The following is a 27202-nucleotide window of genomic DNA, read 5'->3' on the forward strand; positions in this document are numbered from 1 at the left end:
GTCATTGAATGTTTAAGATCAATGATTTAGATTTCGCCAGCGGTGCATCGCCAACTGTGCAAGTGAAGTGCACAGCATATACAGTTGCTGTGCACAATTACACAATTGATGAAATCTAAGTAATTGATCTCAAGAATATAATTTCTTATGATTACGTATGGCTTAATTATGACGGATTGGCTTAAATTCCATTACTGGAAGTAAATGTCAATAATTTAACATGATTATGTCTGACTTAACACGGGGTGGCTTAGACCATGTCATACGTAATTAGTTGTAACATTTTCTTTCTTAATCACTTTTTAGTCAATCGGTTATATTATATTATATCGCCAAATTGCATCGTTAGCTGCCAAATTAGCCGAGTTCACATTGCCCCTTCAGTTCACACCTCCATTTCCGTTTCATTAATCCAATCCTATAAATACCCCAATGCAAGTTTAATTAATTACCCAATTAACTTTATAATCCAAATTAAAGCTGAAATGGGTCTCATAGCGCTAAGCATGGGCAAGAAGCAGAGAGAGAAGAGTTGCGCTTACAAGAAATTAAGCGGCGGCGGCGGAGGGCGGCCGGGAGTTTGCCGGAAAGGGTACGTGCCGGTGATAGTAGGGCCGTCGGAGGAAGAAGAAGAAGAAGAAAGGGAGCGGATAATGATTCCGATGAAGCTGATGATGCATCCTTGTATTATTAATCTCCTCGAATCCTCGGCTGTGGAGCTCGGTTACGACCAGCCCGGAACTCTGAGAATCCAGTGCGACGTTCAGGGCTTCAAAGCACTGCTCGACTCCATCTCCCCACGGCGCCGATAGATACGTAATTTAACGTTGTATGTAGTACTATATATAAATGTTTTGATGCTCGATCGGTGTTTGCAGTATAATATGTATAGCTAACCAGGCTAGTATACATGTTTTTACGAAATATATTATATGAATATATAGATATGCAGTGGAGATCAGATCAGTATATATATTTTTGAGTTAATTCCATTTTTGATCCCAGATTTATAAGTGACAGTCCACTTTTAGTCCTATTTTATTAAAACATCCACTTTTGGTACTAGTATTATGACATGATCATTTTTTGTCCTTTAACAACAAAACAGTTTAAATATGGTCAAATACAATAATATTTCGGACTTTACTTGTTGATGTTTTCAAAAAAATAAACATACAAAATATAGCTGTTCAACATACTTTGTATAAATAAAAAAAGATTGAAATATTTTTGTATTTAACAATATTTCAACAATTAAGTTGAAGGAGGACTAAAAATGGTCATGTTACAATAATACTATGACAAAAAATGAAGGTGTTCTAGTAAAAAAGGGTTAAAAGTGGATTGTCATCTATAAATCTATGACGAAAAATGGAATTAACTCATAGACGACGAGGATGAAAACATAGTTGGTCCTTCATGGTTGGTAGTGTATCCATCTTCTTGTACTATGCATATATTATGGAATGCGGTGGTATTTAAGAAAAAAAATGAATAATATATTAGAGAGTAAAGTAGAAAAAATAATACTCCGTAAAAAAAATTATTAAAGTAAAAATAATATGAACTAATAATTTCAACATAAAATTTGAACCAACATTTTTAGTTCCTATTAGAAACCTAATTAACTTAGATATTAATGACAAGTTTGGGACTAAATTCCAACAATATAATTTATATCGTTAAATATTAACGGATTACAGCAGGATTGCTCCATTTTTACAATTTTTTTTAATAAAGTTCAAATTTTCTTACAATTGTTTTGCTAATTACTACTCCGTAATTAGTAATTACCAGCATGAGAGTGTAAGAGATAGTTAACTGGCGGTGGGAGCCCTAGAACCATAAAACCCACTTCAGCATCCGTAAGCCTGGGCATGCTGGACCCCGGCCCAGATTTATGTTTGATTGATCCATCCACTTGTGTACATGAGACAAATTATAACGTGGATTCGGATCCACCTTATAAGGTGAACACGAGTTTAAAAATATACTATTTATATATTGGATGTTCACAATTTAAATTTTATAATGTATTTTTTAATACACTCTAACATATTCATAGTGTATGTTTAATAATTATGTCAATTTTGATTAGGGTGTGGTTCGAATTAAAACCTTAAATCAATTAGTTAAAGAATAACAAAGAGTTAACAAAATATTCGGTTAGTAAAGTTTACACCGAGTGAAATGATATTTAAGAAAAGTAAATGATATAATAGAGAGTAAAATAAGAAAAAATAAAAAAAAAATATTAAAATCAAAATAATATGAACCATTCATTTCAACAAACAATTACACCAACAACATTTTTTTTAGTTGCTGTTAAAACCAAACTTTATTGGTTCTTATTTGATTTGTAGAATTGTAGATGTAGATATTCATTTACAACAACATTTTTTTTAGTTGCGGTTATGATATAACTTTTATTAGATTTGTAGATATTATATATTATTAGTGCCAAATAACATTAATTAGATGGAGGAGACGCGGAGATGATCGGAGATGGGATTAGAGGCTGTGAAATTGATATAACCATTGTTGATCATCCACTCCAAACTCCAGTGATTCCCGACATGCTTGAGCGTCCAATACGCCCAACCAAACGTGGCCCGATCAAAAACTTCCAGCTGGGCCTTAACAAATCGCTGATACTCTTCCTTTGTGGCGTTCGGAACCATCCACTCGCCCGTCCATTCTGCCACGAAACTAAGAGGCCCGTTTGAGGTTGTCACGGCACTCACCACCTCTTGGCAGTGGGTGTAAACGTCGTTGATGGTGTCGTGCACCGTCCAGTGATCGAAGTTGTAGAGATGGACGTCGAGGACGGCCCGCTCGAGCTGGGCGGCGAAGGGGAGAAACTCCGTCACGTTTAGAGCCCCCATCCGAGTGGCCATCACCACGTACGCCGTGGATGAGTGCCGCCGAACCGCATCGTAACCGGCTTTGTAGTACGACATCACTGTCTCTGGTGAAATCCACAGCGAAGGCTCGTTCATCAGCCCTATCGAGTATAGACTAGGGTTCTTCGCGTACCTAGCTAATTCAAAAATGTATATATATATATATATATATAATTAGCTGGATTATGCTTAATTGGGATATATATGATACATGGGTTCGGTCTCAGCTAGCAGCGTCTTTATTAGTACTGTTAAAGTGAGCTAAATCCCACGGGCTGATCTGCACCCGTTCCGCGATGAGGCGGGTTAGAACTATAAAAAATTTGACCCGCGAAGGAATAGGTCTAACAGGCCTAGCTTGCTAAGGCCCATTGCTCGCGTGGGCTGTGGGTCGGCCCACGGGCCCACCCTATTTTTTTTAATAAAAATATATGTATTAAGTACACAGTGTATATATACATTATGTACTGTGTACACATGAATATATATATATATATATATTCATGTGATATATATTTAGTTGTGCCCGCGAGGCCCCACAACCCACGTGGGACGAGTTAGAATGGTAAGAATCTTAGCTGGCGGGTTTTACGGACCGACCCGTAAAATCCATTAGAAATTAGGTCTGCGATAGAGCGGACTGGTCTACTTCGAAAATACTAGTCATGCATGGATGGTAGTATACGTACCTAGCAGCCAGAAACTCTATGACTGCAACTGTTGGCGATATGCTGTCTATGCCCCATCCCGTAGTCCCATCTCGGGAGGCGCTGAGCGCAAAACCAGTTTGAGATCCTGGTGCAGCGTGCAGTTCTAATAAAACCTTCAGTCCATATTTCCTATAATAGATCACATCAGATCAGATTATTAAGGTTTGATTTTTTAAAATTCAAAACATCAAATAAGTAATTTTAATTTTCAAGATCGAGGCGTTGAATGTATATATGATACGCACGTAGCCCATAAAAAAGCATTGTCTAAAGTCTTCAAGGATCCCCCCACGAAGGGCTTTGGAGGGTTCGGATCGTAAGCAATCCACCACCCAAGTGGTATTCTCACTGCATTTAGTCCATTGTTGGAGATCCATTTGAAGTCCTCTTCCACTATGAATGTGTCCCAGTGTTCCTATACATATAATAATTAATATCAACATTTACTATATATATTTAAACTTTAGCTGTAACAATGCATATTTAAGTCTTCAAGAAAGTGAAGTTGGCGATAATTACAAAAATCTCATTGTATTTTTTTTTTTTTAATATGATCTTATATATATGTCCGATTTTTACAGATGTAAGGCTGATATTAGTTTTCTTAGCTTCTACGGGTGTATTCTCAACAGGTCATAAGCATGTGTGTGCGCGCGCGTGTCTAAAATAACTTACTAATATACACTATTATTCATATAGATATATGTACATACCCTCATAACTTTTGGTGCCATCACTGGACCATAGCCATTTGTAATTTGATATTCTCCATCGAATGCACTAAAGGTTGTCATGATGAAAATTGAGGGATCATCGTCATCCCATCGCTCATTCCCATTACAATCTGCAGTGACGAGCTCCTCTGTCTTTACCTAAGAAAATATTATTATATTTTCATTAATCGAACAATATAAAAAAGACATTTTCATAATTTAAAAAAGGCAAAAATTAAAGCCTATAAAAAATAATAATAATAATAAAAGCAAGGGCTATAATCCTTTAAGTTTAAAATGTATTATTATTATTAATTAGAGAAATTTTTATAATAAAAAAATTTTAAAAATAAAGAATTTATGTTTTTTAAATACATTTTTCAATTTGAATAATAAATTAATAATAAAAAATTAAAAATTTCACGAAAATTAAAATAAACGCAATCTTAATTTCTTAGTTTTGCTCAAAAAATTGAAAAAACACCCAATAAGGATTCCATCAAAAATTAAATGAAACTTTTCTACCAATTTAGAATAACTTTAGTTGACTTTATCATATGAGAACTATTCCCAATTAAAAATTTGTGACTTTATCATATGAGAACTACTCCCCAATTAAAAGTTTGTGCACAAATTGAAATTAACGATATGCAAGATCTGATGGTTTGAATTTGTTCATAGATTCTCGATCACCTGAACATGGTTCTAATGGAAGTCGGACCCTACCTATTAAATATAACTCTGCAAATTTTGAAAATAATAATATATTAGGTATGTGGAAGAAAAGTACTCAAAAAAAAAAAAAGGTATGTGAAAGAAATAATGACATAATCATTCTAAAAAATTCACATTACATCCAAAAATATTGTTTTAGATAATGATATTCTTAGAATCAAATGCTCAATTATAGTATTGCGGTCCGTACAAACGATGATTAATCTGAGTATGATACAAGCTTAAAGGTGTCTCATAAAATTAGAGCTTGTCCAGGTTCCTAAGATGGATGGAATATAATGGCTTAACTAGTTGAATTTTTTAAAAGTAATGTGGGAAATTCGCAGCCACCATATTGATACACACCGAGTAAATCTATAATATATAATAGTACCTAAAATATACTCGGTATAAGATATGCAAATCACACTAGAAAGACACATGCCAGTATGCTAAGGGACTCAATTAAAATGATGTTGATAAAAATTAAAATCGTGGTAAACTATGTTTGGTCCACTAAGACACCTCTTTTCGGTCAATTACATACATTTCTCATCACATGCAAAAATAAAAAAAGACGAACATATTAAAAAACATAAGAAGCTAAGAATAACAATTAGGTAGGAAAGAAAATATGTTTATAAAATTATATTTGGTGAGGGTATGCACCTGTAAGAAAAACCCATTGGAGGCCTTAATCCGAACACGGTTTGGGTCATCGGAGTTTCTAAGAATCATAAATGTTTCCGATATACACGGTGTGTTTTCGACAGCCACGAGGTTGACTCCGTCGGTCGTGTCTAATCCGACGAATTGATTGTTGTGCACCCTGAAGTTAAAGGTGGTCTCATTGATTCTCCACAACTACAAGAATAATTAAGTGAATATTACAAACAGATTAATGGATAATCAAGCGGGTTTAACCTTAAAGATGATCACAACCCCCATTTTTTGGGACATTAATTTCAACGAATATAATTTTTACTCTGAAAGTTTCCGATGACATAGCAAAAATTTTATTAGCAACTAAGATCGTCCCGCCGCCGTGCTCTGCAGAGAGATACTTTCCGAGCGTAACAGATTTAAATTGGACTGTACTTCCATCCTGGGAAGCAGTTTCAATACAAGAGTTAATAATAATTAATTACTTCAACAACAACATTAATTAATGACAAACTAAGTAATCAAAGATACTGTATTGTAACAGAGTTAGTAGTTAGTAGTTAAAAAAAAAGTGATCGAATATAGTAGGAGGAGCTAGCGAATTGAACGGACCAGGAGATCTCTGTTGGGAATGGCGTCAAAGAGAGAAGGCTTCATCCACCCTTCAGTGACTAGCCAGCCGCCGAGATTAACAGCGCGAACCCGGAAGCCGTTGGAAGCCGCCGGAGTGGCGACCGTCGCCTGAGAAATTGAGAGTATGCAACAGACGAGAATGAAAACATAGTTGGGTTTCATGGTCGGTAGTGTATCCATCTTCTTGTCTGTGCATATGTTATTCTATCAATTCTGATAGTTTTGCCTGTTTTTATACAAGCCTAACTCGTTTTCCATGCAACAAAGGAAATTTGAAGGGTGTGTTTGATTGGCACATGGGAATGGAATTGGAATTGGAGTCAAATACTTTCTTTTAGTAATGAGTTTTGGTGAAAGTATTTTAAAAGTTTGGTAGTAATTAAGGTGGAATTGAATATGATTACAAATATTAGTGTTTGGTTATTATTAACCATATAGTGGGAATACAAGTTTTAAACGTACAAAAACAAAAAATTACGGCAATTGATCCTAAGGGGGTGTCACAGTTGTGTTGTATCTCAATACGGGTCGGATCAACATAATTTAGGTCATAAAAATCAATCAAAGACCAACTGATCATAATAGTAACTATGACTCATATTATGTTGATCCAACTCGTCTCATAGATTATGAGACTGTCCCACACAAGTTTTTGCCAATATAATGACATTCAAAGCACCAATATGAACAAAAATAAAAAAAAATCAAAACAAAAATCTAAAAGCACTAAACATAAAATCAGATTACCAATAAAATGAAAGGTAATCAAATTTCATAGTTGTGTTTTAAAAAATTATCAATACTCCTTAGTTAATTGTGAAGTTATTAGAACAAGTTCAAGAGATACAATTTAGAAGCTAAGCCATCTTCTCTTCTGAAAATTCTCCCTAAATTCTTTGCTCTTCCTTCTTCAGCTACAAGAAGAACTTGTGTTCTACCTTATTCTTGTTTTCAGGGTTTAATCGTTAAGTACTCAACTTTCAAATTGAAATTAGTTTTATCTTCAGAAATCTAGGTTACGAAGTCCCAAGCACTTTATGGAGGTAACAAATAAAGTTTTAAGAAAAATGTAAGTATCACAATACTCTAATTTATTAACTCGAAAAATTTATTTATTTTTCGTGGTTGTATTTATTATTAATATTTTGTGTTGAGAAGCATGCTGCTTGCTATGCCACAAAGGAACTAGTAAATTTCCTCCATCACAATTTATTTTATATTTCAGACTACACCAAAAGCATCATTTAGCAGCGATTAGAAACCACCGCTAAGCTAAATATGTCTATTAATTTATTAATTTTAATAATAGTAGCAGTTATTACCGTTCCTAAATATATCTATTTATTTATTATTTAAAATAATAGTGGTGTTCTAACCACCTCTAAATGTTTTTCTTTATTTATTTCTTTAAAATATTAGTGGCTATTAAGGCCGGGTTGCTAGCCATTTTTTTTTCATAATTAAATATTTTTGTTGTTGTTTTAAAACTACCACTAAAAATATATATTTTTAAAAATTATGTTGTTATAATTTTACCAGAAATCTCTATATTCAAAAGTGTATTGCAATCACAATTAAACTTTAAACACATTTAATTTGAAAGAAAATCAATTGTAACTACTATTTGTTAAATATTACTGTAACATTTAACAATATTCAACAATATTTTAGCATAGTACACTATGTATTAATTAAATTTCATACCAAACCAAAAATATTTATATATGAAGATATAAAGTAATATAGTTTACTCAACCTAATATATATATTATGTAGAATATTGTCCGTTAACATGATGAATAGAGGATGAATATTACTTTTTACCCCTTCATGGGATACCTGTATACATTAAAAAAACTATATAGTTTACAAACCCATTAAAATATAAAATTAGCAGGAGAGCAATTAATGCTAGAGGGCTAGTGATAGAAGGGTAAAATTGAGTTAATATATTCATTTTATCCTGAAAAACTTGGACTACAACGCTCATAACACTTTTGATGAAATAGTAAATAAGATTAAAAAAAAACAAAATTTTGAGTATCATACGAGTTGATTTTTTATTTATTATTATTTTTTATTTATTATTATTATTTTTTTTTACAAATAGGAAATCAATAAGCTATATATTTGAAAGTTAGAGCAAAGAAATAACAAAGTTAGAAGGGACATCATCTTAACACTGGGCGTCATATTGAGATCCAGCAACTTTAGCAAGCACATGAATCTCGTTCACTGAACACATAATATGATAACCTAGTTCACTGAACGCCTAATATGATAATACTGAAAAATTGTGAGTACCATACAACTTGAATTTATTAATCGGTAACTTGTTTTTTGTTTTTTTTGTGTGCGCGCTTGTATTTATTATTAATATTTCGTGTTGAGAAGCCTGCTGCTTTCCATGCCACAAAGGAAATTGTAAATTTCCTCCATATAATAGCAACTTATTTTATAATACTGTAGCTATCTGGTAACCTAGATAGTTAATTTATTAGCTAGCATTTGTACTGTCACATTTATTATTAATATTTCGTGTAGCTATATGGAAAGCTTGCTGATTGCTTTCCATGCCAACTTATTTTATAATACTGTAGCTATATGGGAAGCCTGCTGCTTGCTTTCCATGCCACAAAGGAAATTGTAAATTATCTGGTTACCTAGATAGTTAATTTATTAGACTCGAACCTGTGACTTTCCATTTGAAATGATAACAGTAATTCTATTAGATCATAAGGTATTTGACATCGAATATTGATTATTATTTATCTAACATTTTCTATATATGAGATAACCCAATGGGGTAACTCAAGTGGCAAGTGAGCTCTCTTTCGATTCTCACAAGTGACGATTAGGGGGAAGCTCCTGTGCCTCTCGGAAGGCAACACAACGATACTCATGGAAGCATGGACACACACGCCTATAAAATCATCGGTTAATGATGAGATGACGACTTTAATAATTAATAGATTAAATTTAGAGTTAATTTCATTTTTGGTCATAGATTTATAGGTGACAATCTACTTTTGGTCCTTTTTTATTAGAGCATCCACTTTTGGTCCTAGTATTATTGTGGCATGACCAATTTTGGTCCTTTATTAACAAATCAGTTTAAATATCGTTAAATACAATGACATTTCGGTCTTCAATTATGAATGTTTTCAAAAAAATATAATAAACATAAAAAATATAGCGGTTCAACATACTTTGTATAAAAGAGATTGAAATGTATTTGTATTTAACGATATTTCAACGATTTTGTTGCTGGAGGACCAAAATTGGTCATGCCACAATAATACTATGACCAAAAGTGGATGTTCTAATAAAAAAGGACTAAAAGTGGATTGTCACCTATAAATTTAGGACCAAAAATGGAATTAACTCATTAAATTTATTATACTTTCCTAATTAAAGATTGGATATGATACATCAATTTAATTAGGTATATTAATGCAAATGGTAATTTTATCCTTTTGAATGTTTGTTGCATTCTATTCCTTAATGGAGCCAAATATAATAATATAATTCTTAAAATCTATTCTTGCAATTAATGAACTAATGCAAATGAAATTGTATTCCTTCAAAATTCATTATGTGACCAAATGTGTTGAGCCATTCAATATTTGAGATTAATTGTTTAGATTTCGCCAACGATGCATCGCCAACTGTGCAAGTGAAGTGCACAGTTCCACATTTGTCGTGCACAATTACATAGTTGGCAAAATCTATGTAATTAATCTCAAGAATATAATTTCTTATGATTACGTATGGCTTAATTATGACGGATTGGCTTAAATTCCATAACTGGAAGTAAATGTCAATAATTTAGCATGATTATGTGTGACTTAACACGGGGTGGCTAAGTGGCTTAGACCATGTCATACGTAATTAGTTGTAACATTTTCTTTTCTTAATCACTTCTTAGTCAATCGGTTATATTATATTATATCGCCAAATTGCACCGTTAGCTGCCAGATTAGCCGAGTTCACATTGCTCCTTCAATTCACACTTCCATTTCCGTTTCATTAACCCAATCCTATAAAATACCCCCCAAGTTTAATTAATTAATTACCCAATTAACTTGTTTAATCCAAAGCTGAAATGGGTCTCATAGCGCTAAGCATGGACAAGAAGCAGAGAGAGAAGAGTTGCGCGGGTAGAAAAGTATTAGCTGATTGTAAAAAGGTATTTGGTAAATTAACTATTAGTTGATAACTGTTTAATATAATTTCTTTTCTCAAAAAGTTAATTAAATAGTTGTTTTGAACAATTTTTAAAATTTTAGTATTTTAGAGTTACAAAAAGTTGATTAATCAAACATTTATATTGATTTTTTTAACCAAATCAAATAATTAATTGTGGTCCAATAAGTCAAAATTGATTGACTATTTTACCAAACATGGCTAGTATATAGTTGGGCTTCATGGTTGGTACTTGGTAGTGTATCCATCTTCTTGTGCATATATTATTCCATCAATTCGGATGGTTTTGCCTATTTTTTTATACAAGCCTAACATGTTTTCAATTCCATGCCACAAAGGAAATTGTAAATTTATTTCCTCCATCCCAACTTATTTTATAACGTGCATTGCGCGAATAGTCTTATGCCCGATGTTTATTTTTAAATTAGTGTTTCAGAATTTATCAAAAGTATCATTCAATATCATGGTGTATATTAATGCAAGATTATCAAATTTTTCATAAAAAGTATTTTAAGAATGTATAACTATGACCTGTGGCATAATTTTTCATAAAATTAACGGGTGCAAAAATTGTTTTAGAGAGAAACACCCTCACGGCGTACAACCCTATTCATTGGCATGATCCGTGCTTCCCCTTGTTGCCATTCTCGCCATAAATGAATTCTTGATTTAATCTCTAGTCCTTGGCGTGCTTCATTACAATTTTAGTGCCTTTGCGCAGTGCACCTTTAAAAACATAACATAATCCTCCTTCTCCAAAAAGATAATAATAATAGACATAGTTTCTTATCTATGTTGAATATATACTATAAATTATGTGTACCATTTTATCAATGTTCAATGTGTAATTCTAATTAATTGACCAAAGTTCATGTTAAATTGTATATTGTACTTTTTAATACACTATAACATATTCATAATATATGTTCAATAATTATGCCAACTCTGATTGAGATAGAGTTCGAACCTAAGAACTTTCTTATGAAAACCAATGAGTAATTAAATTAAGAATAATAAATAGTTTACAAAATATTACGTCACTAACGTTTACAATTACGGAATGTGGTGATATTTAAGAAAAAAAAAGTAAATGGTATAATAGAGGGTAAAATAAAAAAAGTAATAAAATAATATTAAAATTAAAATAATATGAACCATTCATTCCAACAAAAAATTAGACCAACATTTTTTAGTTCCTAGACCTTAGATATTATCGACGTATCTTGGGACTAAATTCCAACAATATAATTTATATCCTTCAATTTTAAAGGATTACAGCAGGATTGATCCATTTTTACGATTTCTTTTTAATAAAGTTCAAATTTTCTTACAATTGTTTTGCTAATCACTACTCCGTAATTATCCAATCATTATTCTATGGTAGGTTCAAATCTAAAACCTTCCTTATAAAAATCAATAAGTTAAAAATAGAAGGGTATTTAAGAAAAGTAAATAATAAAATAAAGGGTAAAAAATACAAAAATCAAAATAATATGAATCATTTTTAAGAAGTTCCTGTTAGGAACTGATGACTTTATTGTAGACATAGACATTCATTTCAGCCAATAATTTTGTAGGACCTAATTTTATTGGCTTTTATTATGAGTGCGAAACAGCATTAGATGGAGGAGACGGAGATGGGATCAGAGGCAGTGAGATTGATATAACCATTGTTGATCATCCACTCCAAACTCCAGTGAATCCCGACATGTTTGAATGTCCAATACGCCCAACCAAACGTGGCGCGATCAAACACTTCCAGCTGGGCCTTAGCAAACCGCTGATACTCTTCCTTTGTGGCGTTCGGGACCATCCACTCAGCCGTCCATTCTCCCACGAAACTCAGAGGCCCGTCCGAGGTGGTCACGGCACTCACCACCTCTTGGCAGTGGGTGTAAACATCACCGTTCATGACGTCCTCCACAGTCATGTGATTGAAGTTGTAGAGATGGACGTCCAGGACGACCCGCTCGAACTGGGCGGCGAAGGGGAGAAACTCCGTCACGTTATGAGCCCACATCCGAGTGGCCATTACCACGTACGCCGTGGATGAGTGCCTCCGAACCGCATCGTACCCGGCTCCGTAGTACGACATCACCGTCTCCGGTGAAACCCACAGCGATGGCTCGTTCATCAGCCCTATCGAATATAGACTAGGATTCTTCGCGTACCTACCTAATTCAAAAATGATTTTATGCTTATAAATTGGGATATGAATTAGGATAGATGATGGGTTCGGTCTCAGCTAGTAGCGTCTATACTTATACTATCAAAGAGAGCCTAAGCTCGTGGGCTGATCCACAAAAGCTGTATGAATCATACTAACAAAAATAATATACGTTTAATATATTAAAAATGTACATTATATTCAGCGGATGTACATTATTTGTGTACTGAATGCACTTTATATTGTATAACGTACATTCAGGACACTGAAATGTACTTTTTATTATGATTCACATAACACTATGTGGCCCATGGTCAACACAATAATTTGCCCCCCGCGGTTAGGAGTGGAAATAGGCCAGGCCACTTATAGGGGCCTATGTCCAGGCCTAATTAAAGCCTAATTAGGCCTAGCTCGTTTAGTAGAAAGGCCATGCTTGATCCAATTTCAAAAGTCTATTTAACTAAACAGGCCAGGCCTATATATATCAGGCTCGGCCTTCAGGCCTACAGGCTTGGCCTATATATATATAATGAAATATCGCAACTTAATTATGTGAGTTGATTGTTTATTATTTGTGTTATTATATAAGATAACAAATAATAATACAATTGAACTTAGCTATTTTAATCTTTGTAAATTTTTTACAGGTATACTTTAAAAGACTTAAAAATGGGGGCCTTAAATAGGATCCAAACCTATCTAAATAGGCTCAAAGCCTATTTATGATCTATTTTGAATCATTTTTAAAAGCCTATATGTTAAATAGGCTTTTAAAAAGGCTTCAGGCCAGGCTAGGCCAACTGTAGGCTCAGGCTTGAGCCTAAAAAAAACCTACATACAGGCCCACACCCAGGCTCAGGTTTTAGATTTTCATAGCAGGCCCAGGTCTAAATTTCTAAAGTTCGGCTCGGCCTAACCTATTTCCACCCCTACCCACGGTGGGGTGGGTTAGGGCTAAAAAAAAAGATGGCCCGCAAAAAAAGTCCGCTCGCGCAGGTTGCGGGTTGGCCCGCAGGCCCACCCTATTTTTTTATTTTATTTTTAATAAAAATATATGTACACATGAATATATATTCATGTGTACGCAATGTAATTTTAAAAAGAAAAAGATAAATTTCCCGCAAAGCTTGTCAACTAGCGTGGGGCGGGTTAAGGTTATATGAATTGTAATTCGCGAGCTTTACGGGTGGGTCTGCAAAAGGCCGACAGAAATTAGGCACGCGATGTGGCGGACTGATCCGATCCGCTTTGGCCGTACTAGTCTATAAATGCATGCATGCATGGTACTATACGTACCTAGCAGCCAGAAACTCTATGACTGCAACTGTTGGCTCTATGCTGTCTAAGCCCCATCCCAGAGTCCCATCTCGGGAGCCGCTGAGCGCAAAACCATTTTGAGATCCCGGTGCAGCGTGCAGTTCTAATAAAACCTTCAGTCCATATTTCCTATAATAGATCACATCAGCAGATCAGATTATGAAAAAAATCATCAAGGTTTGATTTTTTAAAATTCAAAACATCAAATATGTAATTTTAATTTTCAAGATCGAGGCGTTGAATGTATGTATATATGATACGCACGTAGCCCATTTAAAAGCATTGTCTAAAGCCTTCAAGGATCCACCCACGAAGGGCTTTGGAGGGTTTGGATCATAAGCAATCCACCATCCAATTGGTATTCTCACAGCATTTAGTCCGTTGCTGGAGATGAATTTGAAGTCCTCTTCCACTATGTATGTTTCCCAGTGTTCCTATATATATATATATAATAATTAATATCAACATTAGATCAACATTAGAGAGTTAAATGAATGCACTTAAACTGGAAAATGATGCACATTAAACTTGAAATTTATGCACCTAGATACTAGAGTTTATAAGTCATGCACCTTAAGAGTTAAACTGATACACCTTAAATTTTAATTAAACATATGCATTTAAGCTTTAAACTTAGACACCTAAATCTATAAATTTAGGCACCTTAAACTTTGAACTTATGCAAAATTACCATAATGCCACTGCATTTTTTTAAAAAAACTTCATCATTCTATTGCTAAACCAATGAATGAGATTTCATTCTATTTTTTACCCGAGAACTTCGCATTTGACAATATATATATATATTGCACCTTATCTATGACTTTTTACAGAGAGATGGAGGGGAGATCAAGTGCAAAGGAAAGTGATTTGCATTTAGGTTTGAATTTTTAAGTTTATGAGTGAATTTTTTGTTTTATTTGGTTTAGGGTTTACCTTACTACTTAGGGTTAGTTTAACATTTACGATATAAATTAAATTTAAAATTTAGTTGTAACAATGCATATTTAAGTGTTCAAGAAAGTGAAGTTGATGATAATTATAAAAATGTCATTGTATTTATTTTTAAAATATGATCTTACCCGTCTGATTTTTACAAATGTAAGGCTGAAATTAATTTTTTGTTAAGGGTGTATTCTCAACCGGTCATAAGCATGTGCGTGTGTGTATTATAATAATAATAATAATAATAACTTACTAATATACACTATCATTCATATAGATAAATGTACGTACCCTCATAACTTTTGGTGCCATCACTGGACCGTACCCATTTGTAATTTGATACTCTCCTTGGTATGGACTAAGGGCTGTCATGATGAAAATCGAGGGATCATCATCATCCCATCTCTCATTCCCTTTAGAATCTGCAGTGACAAGCTCCTCCGTCTTTACCTAAGAAAATATTATTATATTTTCATTAATTGAACAATATTAAAAAAAAAACATTTTCATAATTAAAAAAAAAAGCAACAAATCAAAGCCTATAAAAAATAATAATAATAAAAGCAAGGGCTATAATCCTTTAAGTTTAAAATGTATATTTATTAATTAGAGAAATTTTTATTATAAAAAATATTTTTTTAAAATAAAGAATATATGTTCTTTAAATACATTTTTCAATTTGAATAATAAATTAATAATAATAATAATAAATTAATATTTTCACGAAAATTAAAATAAACGAAATCTTAATTTCTTTGTTTTTCTCAAAAAATTGAAAAAACACCCAATAAGGATTCCATAAAAAATAAAATGAAACTTTTCTACCAATTTAGAATAACATTAGTTGACTTTATCATATGAGAGCTAGTGAGCTACTCTCCATGTGAAAAATTTGTGCATAAATTCAAATCAACGATATGCAAGATCTTACGGATTAGAAATCAATTAAAAATGGAGCGATATTATTTTTATAAATATTACAATTTTTTTGTACTACGTAATATTTAATTATGAAATGACCATATCCTTTTTTTCTTTTCTTTTTTGCCTTATTTTCAACCGTGATCTACTAACTAGATTGATGGTTTGAATTTGTTCACAGATTCTCACTTGGACATGGTTCTAATAGGAGTATGACCCTACCTATTAAATATCACTCTAAAAAATTCGAAAATAATAATATACTTGGTATGTGAAAGAAAGAAAAAATTACATAATCATTATAAAAAAGTTCACATTACATCCAAAAATCTCATATACACAAAAACCAAAACTATATATAATATTGTTTTAGATAATGTGAGATAATGCTGGAATGTGAAATAGTATTCTTAGAATCAAATGCCCCATTATAGTATTGCGGTCAGTGCAAACGATGATTAGTCTGAGTATGGTACAAGCTTAAAGGTGTCTCATACCGTTAAAGCTTGTCTAAGCCATCTCATAGTATAAGCAAAAAAAAAGTTATAGTATTGCGCTTCCTTCAACTTGATTAAGATGGATTGAATATATAATGACTTAATTAGTCGGATTTTTTTTAAAGTAACGTGGGAAATTTACAGCCACCATATTGAGACGCACCGAATAAATTCGCCATATATAATAGTACCTAAAAAAAAATATAAGATATGCAAATCACACTAATAAAGACACATGTAAGGAATTCAATTAAAATAATGTTGACAAAAGTTAAACTCGTAGTAAACTATATTTGGTCCACTGGGACACCTCTTTTGGGGTCAACTACATTTCTCATCACATGCAGAAAAGAATAAAAGACGATCAAAAAGCATAAGAAGCTAAGAATAAAAATTAGGTAGGAAAGAAAATATGTTTATAAAATTATATTTGCTGAGGGTATGCATACTCACCTGTAAGAAAAACCCATTGGAGGCCTTAATCCTAACACGGTTTGGGTCATCGGAGTTTCTAAGAATCATAAATGTCTCCAATATACACGGTGTGTTTTTGACAGCCACGAGGTTGACTCCGTCGGTCGTGTCTAATCCTATGAATTGATTGTTGTACACCTTCAAGTTAAAGGTGGTCTCATTGATCCTCCACAACTACAAGAATAATTAGGTGAATATTACAAACTGATTAATGGATAATCAAAGGGGTTTAACCTTAAAGATGATCAAAACCCCCATTTTTTGGGACATCAATTTCAACTAATATAATATTTACTTTGAAAGTTTCCGATGACCTAGCCAAAATTTTATTAGCAATCAAGATCGTCCCGCCGCCGTGCTCTGCAGAGAGATACTTCCCGAGCGTAATAGATTTAAATTGGACTGTAGTTCCATCCTGTAAAGCAGTTTCAATTCAAGAGTTAGTAATAATTAATTACTTCAAGAAGACAAATTAAATAATCAAACTTTAGTTACAGATACACTAAATTGTAACAAAGTCAGTAGTACTAAAAAAAAAAGTGATCGTATATAGTAGGAGGAGCTAGCTAGCGAATTCAATGAACCAGGAGATCTCTGTTGGGAATGGCGTCAAAGAGAGAAGGCTTCATCCATCCTTCAGTGACTAGCCACCCGCCGAGATTAACAGCGCGAACCCGGAAGCCGTTGGAAGCCGCCGGAGCGGCGACCGTCGCCTGAGAAATTGAGAGTACGCAACAGACGAGAATGAAAACGTAGTTGGGTTTCATGGTCGGTAGTGTATCCATCTTCTTGTCTGTGCATATATTATTCCATCAATTCTCATAGTTTTGCCTCTTTTTATACAAGCCTAACACGTTTTACATGCCACAAAGGAAATTCTAAGGGTGCGTTTGGTTCGTACGTGGGATCCAGGTATCAAATATTTTGTAATGGTAATGAGTTTTGGTGAAAGTATTTTGCATGTTTGGTAGTAGGGTAGAATGAGAATGATTATTAATAGTTGGAGAAGCGACTGAGGAACAAGAGAATGAAACACTTATTTTAATTTATTAAGGACTGAGTTTTGCAATTAAGAGATAATCAAAATCCATAGTAGTGTTCTCAAAACTTGTCAACTAAACAATAACAACGATTTTAATACTCGTAATCGATTTAGGAAAATATTACGTGTACTATCATTTTTTACTATCAATTATTACTCTCACATGTACAATCTTGATTTTAACACTTATATTGGAACTCACATAAAATTAAAAAGTAATTTATTAATGTCCGCTATATCATACAATGAAATTTAGAAAGTAAGTTTTGGGATCCATGTAGTAATAAAAACTCATTCATTTATTAGCTTTCATTATATTTGTGCAGGCACGTACGTACACATATTTACTAAACAAAGGTTGGGTCGTTCCTACAACCTTAAAACCTTTTTTTTTTTTTTTGATAAAAGATGACTTCCCCACTATTACCCCAGTTAATTAATACTACGTAACAACCAGTGACGGAGACATTGTGGGGGCAGTGGGCGCAGCTGTCCTCACTCCCCCACCCCACTTCTTTATATATATATGTATGTATATATACATATATAGTATTAAAGGTTATATAAAACTTATATTTATATTCAAATTGTTAATAGTTTTTTAGTGGTTTAGTTGGTTAAACTCCAAATTTATTTTTAGAAAGCCTATGTCATACGTTCAAATCTCATTAGCAACACTTATTTTTATTTAATCTCTTTCATTCTTACACAAGATAATTTAAATATTTTTTTTAAACTACCTTTTATGAATCATTTATTTAACAAATTAAATGCTTCAACTAAAAGAAAATAAAATTAAAAAGTATTTATGAATATATTGTTATTCAAATTATTTTATCTACTTGATTATGTTTCATATTTTGTCATAAATATTTTTACATTTTCACCCACTTAAAGTATATTTTTGGCTCCGACCCTAACTATTATGTAATCTTTCAAAAAACATTCTATTGTAATCTATAATGTATTTTGTATTTTAACTTTATTATAGTTGTTTGGTATTTTGTCATTGACCTTTCTAACATAATTTAAATTTCGCCCCCACTCAACCAATTTTCTGGCTCTGTCCCTGATAACAACTAACAGGGAAGATGAAGATTTAATTTTTAATTTGGACCTACCTGTTGGTGAGAATAGCAAGGACTATTTAATTTAAATTGTAATGTCATGATTAATTGCTATTAATATTTTTAATAATCTTCTCCTATAAATACTCCTTAGTTGTGTAGTTATTAGAACAAGTTCAAGAGATACAATTTAGAAGCTAAGTCATCTTCTCTATTGAGAATTCTCCCTAAATTATTCTTGATATTCCTTCCTCAGCTCTAATAAGAGGAACTCGTGTTCTACCTTATTCTTGTTTTTTTTTTCAGGTTTAATCATTAAGTACTGCTCAACTTTCAAATTGAAATTAGTTTTATCCTCAAAACTCTAGGCTACAAGGCTCCTAACCGAGTAAGTATACACGACTCAAATTTGTTAACTTGAAAAATTCATTTTGTGCTGCTTTCTATGCCACAAAGGAACTTAGGCACCGGACGCTACTTTCTATGCCACAAAGGAACTTCATCCTAACTTATTTATGAGGTGTCCTGAGCAAGTCCTAATTGTATGAGGCACCGGGTTGGCCCAATTAAGGGACAGAGTGCCGGCCAGATTAGTTTTTCCATACAAGAAGGGATTTAAACTCTCGACTTCTCTTAAGGAATAAGAGTGCACGGTCACTCACGCCAACCAATCTGGTTTCCATCCCATCTTATTTGATATATCACACTACATCAAAAACATCATTTAGCGACAATTAGAATCCACCGTTAAATATGTAGATTCATTTATTCATTTGAATAATAGTACTAGTTATGACGGCCGCTAAATATATCTATTTGTTTATTATTTAAAATAATAATGGGGTTCATTCTAAGTTTTTCTTTATTTATTTCTTTAAAATATTAGTGGCTATTAAGTGTTGCTAACCAATTTTTTCATAATTAAATATTTTTTTTGTTGTCTTTAAACTACCGCTAAAAATATATTTATTTTGTAATTATATTGTTATATTTTTATAATTACCATTTAGTTATATTTTTCTTAGAAATCTCTATATTCAAAAAGTGTATTGCAATCACAAATAATCTTTAAACACATTTAATTTGAAAGAAAATCAATTGTAACTACTACTTGTTAAATAATAAAATTTAACAATATTCAATAATATTTGATCATAGTACGCTATGTATTAATTAAATTTCATACCAAACAAAAAATATTTTTATATGAAAATATAAAGTAATATAGGTTACTCAACCTAATATATATTATGTAGAATATTGTCCATTAACATAATGAATAGAGGATGATGAATATTGCTTTCCACCTCCTTCATGGGCTGCCTACATACATTAAAAAAAAAATTATATAGTTTACAAACCCATTAAAATATAAAATTAGCAGGAGAGCAATTAATGCTAGAGGGCTAGTGATAGAAGGATAAAATTGAGTTAATATATTCGTTTTATCCTGAAAAACTTAGACTATAATGCTGCTAACACTTTTGATGAGATAATCAATAAGATTTAAAAAAAAATAAAAATTGTGAGTATCATATGAGTTGATTTTTTTTTTTCACAAATAGAAAATCAATAAGCTATATATTTGAAAGTTAGAGCAAAGAAATAACAAAGTCCGAAGGGACATCATCCTAACATTGGGTGTTATATTGAGATCCAGTAGCTTTAGCAAGCACATGAACAACACGGTTCACTAAACGCCTAATACGACAATACTGAAAAATCGTGAGTATCATACGACTTGAATTTATTAATCGGTAACTTTCTTTTTTTGTGCTTGTATTTATTATTAATATTTCGTATTGAGAAGCCTGATGCTTTCCATGCCACAAAGGAAATTGTAAATTTCCTCCCTATAATAGCAACTTATTTTATAATACTGTAGCTATTGGTTACCTTATAGTCAATTTTTTTTTTTTGAAATAACCTTATAGTCAATTTATTAGCTAGCATTTGTACTGTCACATTTATTATTAATATTTCGTGTAGCTATATGGGAAGCTTGCTGATTGCTTTCCATGCCAACTTATTTTATAATACTGTAGCTATATGGGAAGCCTGCTGCTTACTTTCCATATCGTCTCGATTGAGTCTCAAAACCACCCCCATCCATATGAGAGTGCAACCAGGTACTACCAGACCATAAAGTCTTGACCGATGAAGACTTTAATAATTAGTAGATTAAATTTATTATACTTTCCATAGTACTCAAATTTATTATACTTTACTAAGTAAAGATTGATATGATCCATCAATTTAATTATGTACATCAATGCGCATGGTAATTATATCCTTTGAATGTTTGTTGCATTCTATTCCTTAATGGAGTCAGATATTATAATATAATTTCTAAAATCTATATCTTCAATGAATGAAATAATGCAAATGAAATTTATATATATTGTATTCCTTCAAAATTAATTCCGTGACCAAATGTGATGTAAATGTCTAGATATTGTATTGATTTAGAACATTTTGAGACATGGAAAAAAATTACAATTTAATTCCACTTTTGATTTTTTGTCCTTAACGAAATTTCACTTTTATCCTTAATCATACAAATAACTAATATTTAATACCCAACTATTCTATCTTTGCCACTTTTAATCCTCCGTCATAACTTCCAACAAATATCCAGTTAGAGAGAGTACGATTTAAACTCGTAATATCTTAAAACCCTGCTCTAATATATGCCTTTTGTAGTTGCATAAACTAAAAGGAAATATTCATCAGAATTTAAACTTTGTTGGCCAAGAAAGTCCACATCTTCATCATTATGGATTGGTGAGATGAAAATAAATTAGGATTTTCCATTGAGTTTTATACTTACAACTTCAAAACACGTAAATTAGAGCAAAGCTATTAGAAATTACAAATTTGTATTTGTCCTTAATAGAGATTTGTCAAAATTGTGGTGAAGGATCAAAAGAGGCAAAGACAAAGTAGCCAAAGAACTAATAATATTAATTATTTTTATTGTCGATGATTTGCACAATTTTTTGTTTTACATTATTCTCACCCTATTGAAGCCCAACGAGGCTCGAACCCATAACTTTTCATTTGGGAAAGTCATTTCATACCGCTTGACCACAAGATCTTTGGCATATATAATGTATAAATTATTCTAACTCATAAAATTCAGCAACGTCATTATTGACCACGATCCACACCATAATTTGCCATAGAGACACTTACCCAAAAACAATGTGGCCTACTTTGAGAATTTTAGTAGCCCAATCATTAAAAGCAACAAAATATGATTAATGGGCTTCTCGCAAGTTGCAGCATGCGACAACTAATCCAGAAGTCCAGAATTAGAAGCCTGCAAGTAGATAATTCAGTTGTTACATCGTGGACCATGGTCCAAAAACGTCAATGTTTCTTTAAGTAAAGAAACGCCTACCGTCACATCTTAACGGAGCTCTGTAAATGAAACTACAATTTATCTCAAATGATATTGTCTCACATTTATTTTTATATTATCAAATGAAACTGTAGTTATATCGAAATGAAACTGTAGTTGTGTTGAAAGTAAACTGCAGTGTATATAAAATGAAATTGAATAGCAGTTTTACATATTTGAGTGTATAATGTCAAATGAAACTATAGTTATATCGAAAAGAAACGGTAGTTGTGTTGAAAGGAAACTGCAATGTATATAAAATGAAACTGAATATGTTACACTACTGTAGAGCTACTTTACTGCTAATGGCATCGACGGATGTCGTTTCTATTCATTAAAAGAAACGACACAGTTTTGAACCATAATCCACAATATAATTTGCGTAGATCAATCGTTATACGGTGAACCATGGTCCCAAAACGCCGCCGTTTCATTAAGTAAAGAAACAGTTGCCGTAACATCTTAACGGAGCTCCGTAAATGAAACTACAGTTCATCTCAAAATATACAACCTCACATTTGTTTTTATATTATCAAATAAAACTGTAGTTATATCAAAATGAAACTGTAGTTGTGCTGAAAGAAAATCGCAGTGTATATAAAATGAAACTGAATAACAGTTTCACATATTTGAGTGTATACTGTCCCATGAAACTGTAGTTATATCGAAATGATATTATAGTTGTGTTGAAAGGAAACTGTAGTGTATTATAAAAGAAACTGTAATTGTGTTGTAAGGAAACTGAATAAGAGTTTAATTCATATATTTGAGTGTATAATGTTGAACTGTAGTTGTATTAAAATGAAACTCCAATATATATATATATAACAAAACGGAATATGTTATACATAGAGAGTTAACGACGCGAAAGAAAGTCGTTTCAACCATTTATTTTCATTAATCAAAGCGGCATCATATCGTTTTGATGCATAAACCACAAAATAATCTAACTCATTTATTTCATTTCTGAATATTTCTCATTCATTTTACTATTTATCATTATAGGCCTACTTTATTGGCTCTTATTAGTATAGTAAACAGATAGTAGATATATATATTCTTAGTGAGTGCGAAATAGCATTAGATGGAGCTAGGAGACGTAGAGATGATCGGAGATGGAGTTATAGAGGTGGTTGTGAGGTTGATATAACCATTGTTTATCATCCACTCCAAACTCCAGTGATTGATGACATTTTTGAGTGTCCAATACGCCCAACCAAACGTGGCACGATCAAACACTTCCAGCTGGGCCTTTGCAAATCGCTGATACTCTTCCTTTGTGGCGTTTGGGACCAACCACTCAGTCACCCATTCTCCCACGAAACTGAGCGGTCCGTTTGAGGTTGTCACGGCACTCAGCATGTCTTTGGAGTAGGTGTTAAGGAAGTCGATGGTCTCCTGTACAGTCCAGTATGCCAAGTTGTAGAGATGGACGTCGATGACGGATCGCTCGTAGCCGGCGGCGAAGGGGAGGAGCTCCGTCACGTTCTGAACACCCATCCGAACCGACATCACCACGTACGCCGTGGATGAGTGCTTCCGAACCGCCTCGTAGCCGCGTTGGTAGTACCACATCAACGTCTCTAATGAATTCCACAGCACCGGCTCGTTCATCAGCTGTACCGCGTATAGGCTCGGATTCTCAGCGTACCTACCAAATTTAACAAACTTATATATTATATAAACACTTGTGCCAGACCGTCTGATCTCAAATTATGAGACTGATTTTTAATTAATGAGTCAGAAAGATTCAGCCAGTCTGGCAAATCTGATCTCAATTGTGAGACAAATCTTTAATTAATGAGTCTGAAAGATCTAATCTGTTTAACAGGTCTAAGATTCAACCCGTCGTGGTCCCATACGTACCTAGCAGTGAGAAAATCTATGACGTCAACGGTTTGATCCACGCTGTCTATACCCCATTCCAGAGACCCATCTCTGGTGGCGCCTACAGCCAACCCATTTTGACATCTTGGTGCAGAGTGCAGATCTATGATAACCTTCAGTCCATATTCCCTATAATATATATATTATATGAAAAAATTCTAATCATAAACATTTTTGAAAACTACGTACTATATGTATGTACGGTGAAAATTATGTATACGCACTTAGCCCATAAAAAAGCATTATCTAAAGCCTTCAAGGATCCCCCCACGAAGGGCTTTGGAGGGTTTGGATCTCTAGCAATCCACCATCCAACTGGTATTCTCACTGCATTTAGTCCATTGTTGGAGATCCATTTGAAGTCCTCTTCCACTATGAATGTTTCCCAGTGTTCCTATACACGCATATAATAATATCATCACAATATATGAGTTCTTGGGAATTCTTAATTAACACTAGGATACAAACTGAACAATGAATAATTAATTACGTATACAAAGTGTAGGATACAAAGGAAACATGAGCTACACAAGGATACTAATTAACACTAGAGTCTGCCAAGGGCTTTATGGTCTAGTGGCACCGAGTTGCTCCCTCATATGGGAGGTTTTGAGTTCGAGCATATATTGACTCTTTGTGCTTCATTTGGTTGAAAAAGTAGTTATGAACAAATACTGCATTATAATAGAGTTAGTCGTATTAACAAAAAATTAACACTAGAGTCCTAAGAGCATCCACAATGATGCATATTTAGGATTTAAAGTCAGAAAGTAAGCCAACTTGACATGAGAGAGGAGAGGGGAGAGAGGGGGAAGGGAGCTTCTGCAATGAAGGGAGAATAGAACAGTTAAAGCTGACAATTCTATTTTACCATCACCTGCACCGAGCCCTTGACACATTTAAATTTTTTTAATATTAGATTTGTTTTTAATTCATCCCCTCTCATTTTCCCTTTCTTAATCACACTTAAAAACTCCTCAAAAATCCTAAAATAACCGCATTGATAAGGATGCTCTAATAACCACCAAACTTCATTAAATATATTAACTAACACTACTATCTCATAACCCTATAGACTACAAGTCATGATATGATTGGACCTCATGTCCCATTCCATCTATTTGTCCGCATAGTTGAACTCAAAGTAACTAATATTTGATATTTTGGTATAATCAAGACCTTTAAATGGTTGATATTTGGTATAATCAAAGACCATTTAGATAGATATACTTACCTTCATAACTTTTGGTGCCATTAATGGACCGTAGCCATTTGTAATTTGAAATTCTCCTTGGAATCCTCCAAAGATTGTCATGATGAAAATTGATGGATCATCATCACCCCATCCCTCATTTTCTTTAGAATCTGCCGTGACAAGTTCCCTTGTCCTCACCTAATTAAGAAATGTTATTGTTAATAATCAATAACATATAAAAATTAGGAAAGAAAATATATTTATAAAATTATATTGCTGTTGATATGCATGCATATATAGTTACCTACCTGCAAGAAAAACCCATTGGAGGCCTTAATCCGAACACGATTTGGGTCATCGAAGTTTCTAAGAATCAGAAATGTCTCCGATATACCCGGTGTGCTTTCGACAACCACGAGGTTGACTCCGGCGCCGCCGTTGGTCATGTCTAATCCGACGAATTGATTGTTGCTAGCCCTCAAGTTAAAGGTGGTCTCGTTGATCCTCCACAACTACAAGAATAAGTAGTGAATATTACATAGATTAAGCAGGTTTAATCTTAATTAGGATTCGTTTTCTCAGACATTAATTTCAACGAATAATATAATACTTACTCTGAAAACTGTCAATTTCGAAGACACCGTTTCATTAGCAACTAAGATCGTCCCGCTGCTGGACTCTGTAGAGAGATACCTTCCGACCGTAACAGATTTAAATTGGACCATAGTTCCATCCTGGAAAGCATTTCAGTTCAAGAGTTAATAATAATTACTTCAACAACGGTAGGTTAACTATTGAGCATATAATATATAAACATAAACGTGCAATCCAACTATTAACTTAGACTTTTAGTTGAAATAGAACACATGTTTTAATTTGATATCAGAGCCCTCACACGTGAGTAGCATGTTGAGTATATAATAATATATAAATATAAATGTGCAATCTGACTATTAGTTTATATTTTTAGTTGAGATAGAGCCCTCACACGTGAGTGAACATGTTGAACATATAATAATATATAAACAGAAATGTGCAATCCAACTATTAGTTTAGACTTTTAGTTGAGATGAAACACATTCTGCAATTTAAGGAAAATTTAGTAAATATAGTATAGGAAGGAGGAAGGAATTGAAGAACCAGGAGATCTTTGTTGGGAATGGCGTCAAAGAGAGAAGGCTTGATCCATCCTTCGGTGACTAGCCAACCGCCGAGATTAACAGCGCGAACCCGGAAGCCGTTGGAACCCGCCGGAGCGGCGACATTCGCCTGAGAAACTAATGAGAGTATGCAACAGACGACGAGGATAATGAAAACATAGTTGGGCTTCATGGTTGGTAGTAGTGTCTGTGTATCCATCTTCTTGTATGTGCACTATATTATTCCATCAATTCCGATGATTTTGCCTCCTTTCATACCAGCCTAACTCGTTTTCCATGCCGCAAAGGAAATTGCAAATTTCATCCATCCCAACTTATTTTCTAATAATACAGTAGCTTTCTGGTTTCCTAGGGCAAACTTTACTTGGGACCATGTGTGTACCCGGTCCGTAATGGTCTCGTTTCTTTTAATGAAACAAAAAGACACTCCGTTCCGTGTAATTTGTTCTGTTTATATAACATATTCAGTTTAATTTTATATACGTCGTAGTTTCATTTCAGCATATATAACTAAAGTTTCATTTTGTTTCAACTACAGTTTCATTTGACATTATACAATAGTCTTATTACAGTGAGACCAGT

General features: G+C 33.2%; 3 protein-coding genes across 3 annotated transcripts; all 3 read right to left on the reverse strand.

Annotated features, from left to right (window-relative positions):
- Positions 1–2260: 2260 nt before the first annotated feature.
- On the reverse strand, positions 2261–6509 carry LOC116011379 (probable glucan 1,3-beta-glucosidase A). Its single transcript, XM_031250938.1, has 7 exons — positions 6316–6509; positions 6026–6145; positions 5710–5904; positions 4327–4485; positions 3859–4028; positions 3593–3742; positions 2261–3036 (listed from the first exon to the last, which is right to left on the reverse strand). Exons 1-7 carry the CDS (start codon positions 6496–6498, stop codon positions 2475–2477), a joined length of 1539 nt encoding a protein of 512 aa, XP_031106798.1. The 5' UTR covers positions 6499–6509; the 3' UTR covers positions 2261–2474.
- Positions 6510–12003: 5494 nt separating this feature from the next.
- LOC116011255 (probable glucan 1,3-beta-glucosidase A) lies at positions 12004–17650 on the reverse strand. The gene is made up of 7 exons (XM_031250802.1): positions 17451–17650; positions 17162–17281; positions 16846–17040; positions 15266–15424; positions 14294–14463; positions 14009–14158; positions 12004–12713 (listed from the first exon to the last, which is right to left on the reverse strand). Exons 1-7 carry the CDS (start codon positions 17631–17633, stop codon positions 12161–12163), a joined length of 1530 nt encoding a protein of 509 aa, XP_031106662.1. The 5' UTR covers positions 17634–17650; the 3' UTR covers positions 12004–12160.
- Positions 17651–23218: 5568 nt separating this feature from the next.
- Positions 23219–26829, reverse strand: LOC116011171 (probable glucan 1,3-beta-glucosidase A). Its single transcript, XM_031250699.1, has 7 exons — positions 26601–26829; positions 26075–26194; positions 25769–25972; positions 25500–25658; positions 24490–24659; positions 24245–24394; positions 23219–24029 (listed from the first exon to the last, which is right to left on the reverse strand). The coding sequence occupies exons 1-7, from the start codon at positions 26817–26819 to the stop codon at positions 23459–23461; spliced, it is 1593 nt and encodes a 530-aa protein (XP_031106559.1). The 5' UTR covers positions 26820–26829; the 3' UTR covers positions 23219–23458.
- Positions 26830–27202: the final 373 nt, after the last annotated feature.

Source organism: Ipomoea triloba, chromosome 2 (genome assembly GCF_003576645.1).
Source record: "Ipomoea triloba cultivar NCNSP0323 chromosome 2, ASM357664v1".
NCBI classification, from domain to species: Eukaryota; Viridiplantae; Streptophyta; class Magnoliopsida; order Solanales; family Convolvulaceae; genus Ipomoea; species Ipomoea triloba.

What these genes read in the sequence shown, in the direction of transcription:
- LOC116011379 (XM_031250938.1), bottom strand. Translation starts at nt 6,498, where the DNA reads ATGAAACCCAACTATGTTTTCATTCTCGTCTGTTGCATACTCTCAATT. An exon ending in TGGCACCAAAAGTTATGAGG is followed by an intron (nt 4,029 to 4,326) that starts GTATGTACATAT and finishes TTATATGTATAG; the next exon opens with GAACACTGGGACACATTCAT. An exon ending in ATAGAGTTTCTGGCTGCTAG is followed by an intron (nt 3,037 to 3,592) that starts GTACGTATACTA and finishes TGAATTAGCTAG; the next exon opens with GTACGCGAAGAACCCTAGTC.
- LOC116011255 (XM_031250802.1), bottom strand. Translation starts at nt 17,633, where the DNA reads ATGAAACCCAACTACGTTTTCATTCTCGTCTGTTGCGTACTCTCAATT. An exon ending in TTCCCAACAGAGATCTCCTG is followed by an intron (nt 17,282 to 17,450) that starts GTTCATTGAATT and finishes ACTGCTTTACAG; the next exon opens with GATGGAACTACAGTCCAATT. An exon ending in TGGCACCAAAAGTTATGAGG is followed by an intron (nt 14,464 to 15,265) that starts GTACGTACATTT and finishes ATATATATATAG; the next exon opens with GAACACTGGGAAACATACAT.
- LOC116011171 (XM_031250699.1), bottom strand. Translation starts at nt 26,819, where the DNA reads ATGGATACACAGACACTACTACCAACCATGAAGCCCAACTATGTTTTC. An exon ending in CGAAATTGACAGTTTTCAGA is followed by an intron (nt 25,973 to 26,074) that starts GTAAGTATTATA and finishes TTATTCTTGTAG; the next exon opens with TTGTGGAGGATCAACGAGAC. An exon ending in TGGCACCAAAAGTTATGAAG is followed by an intron (nt 24,660 to 25,499) that starts GTAAGTATATCT and finishes ATGCGTGTATAG; the next exon opens with GAACACTGGGAAACATTCAT.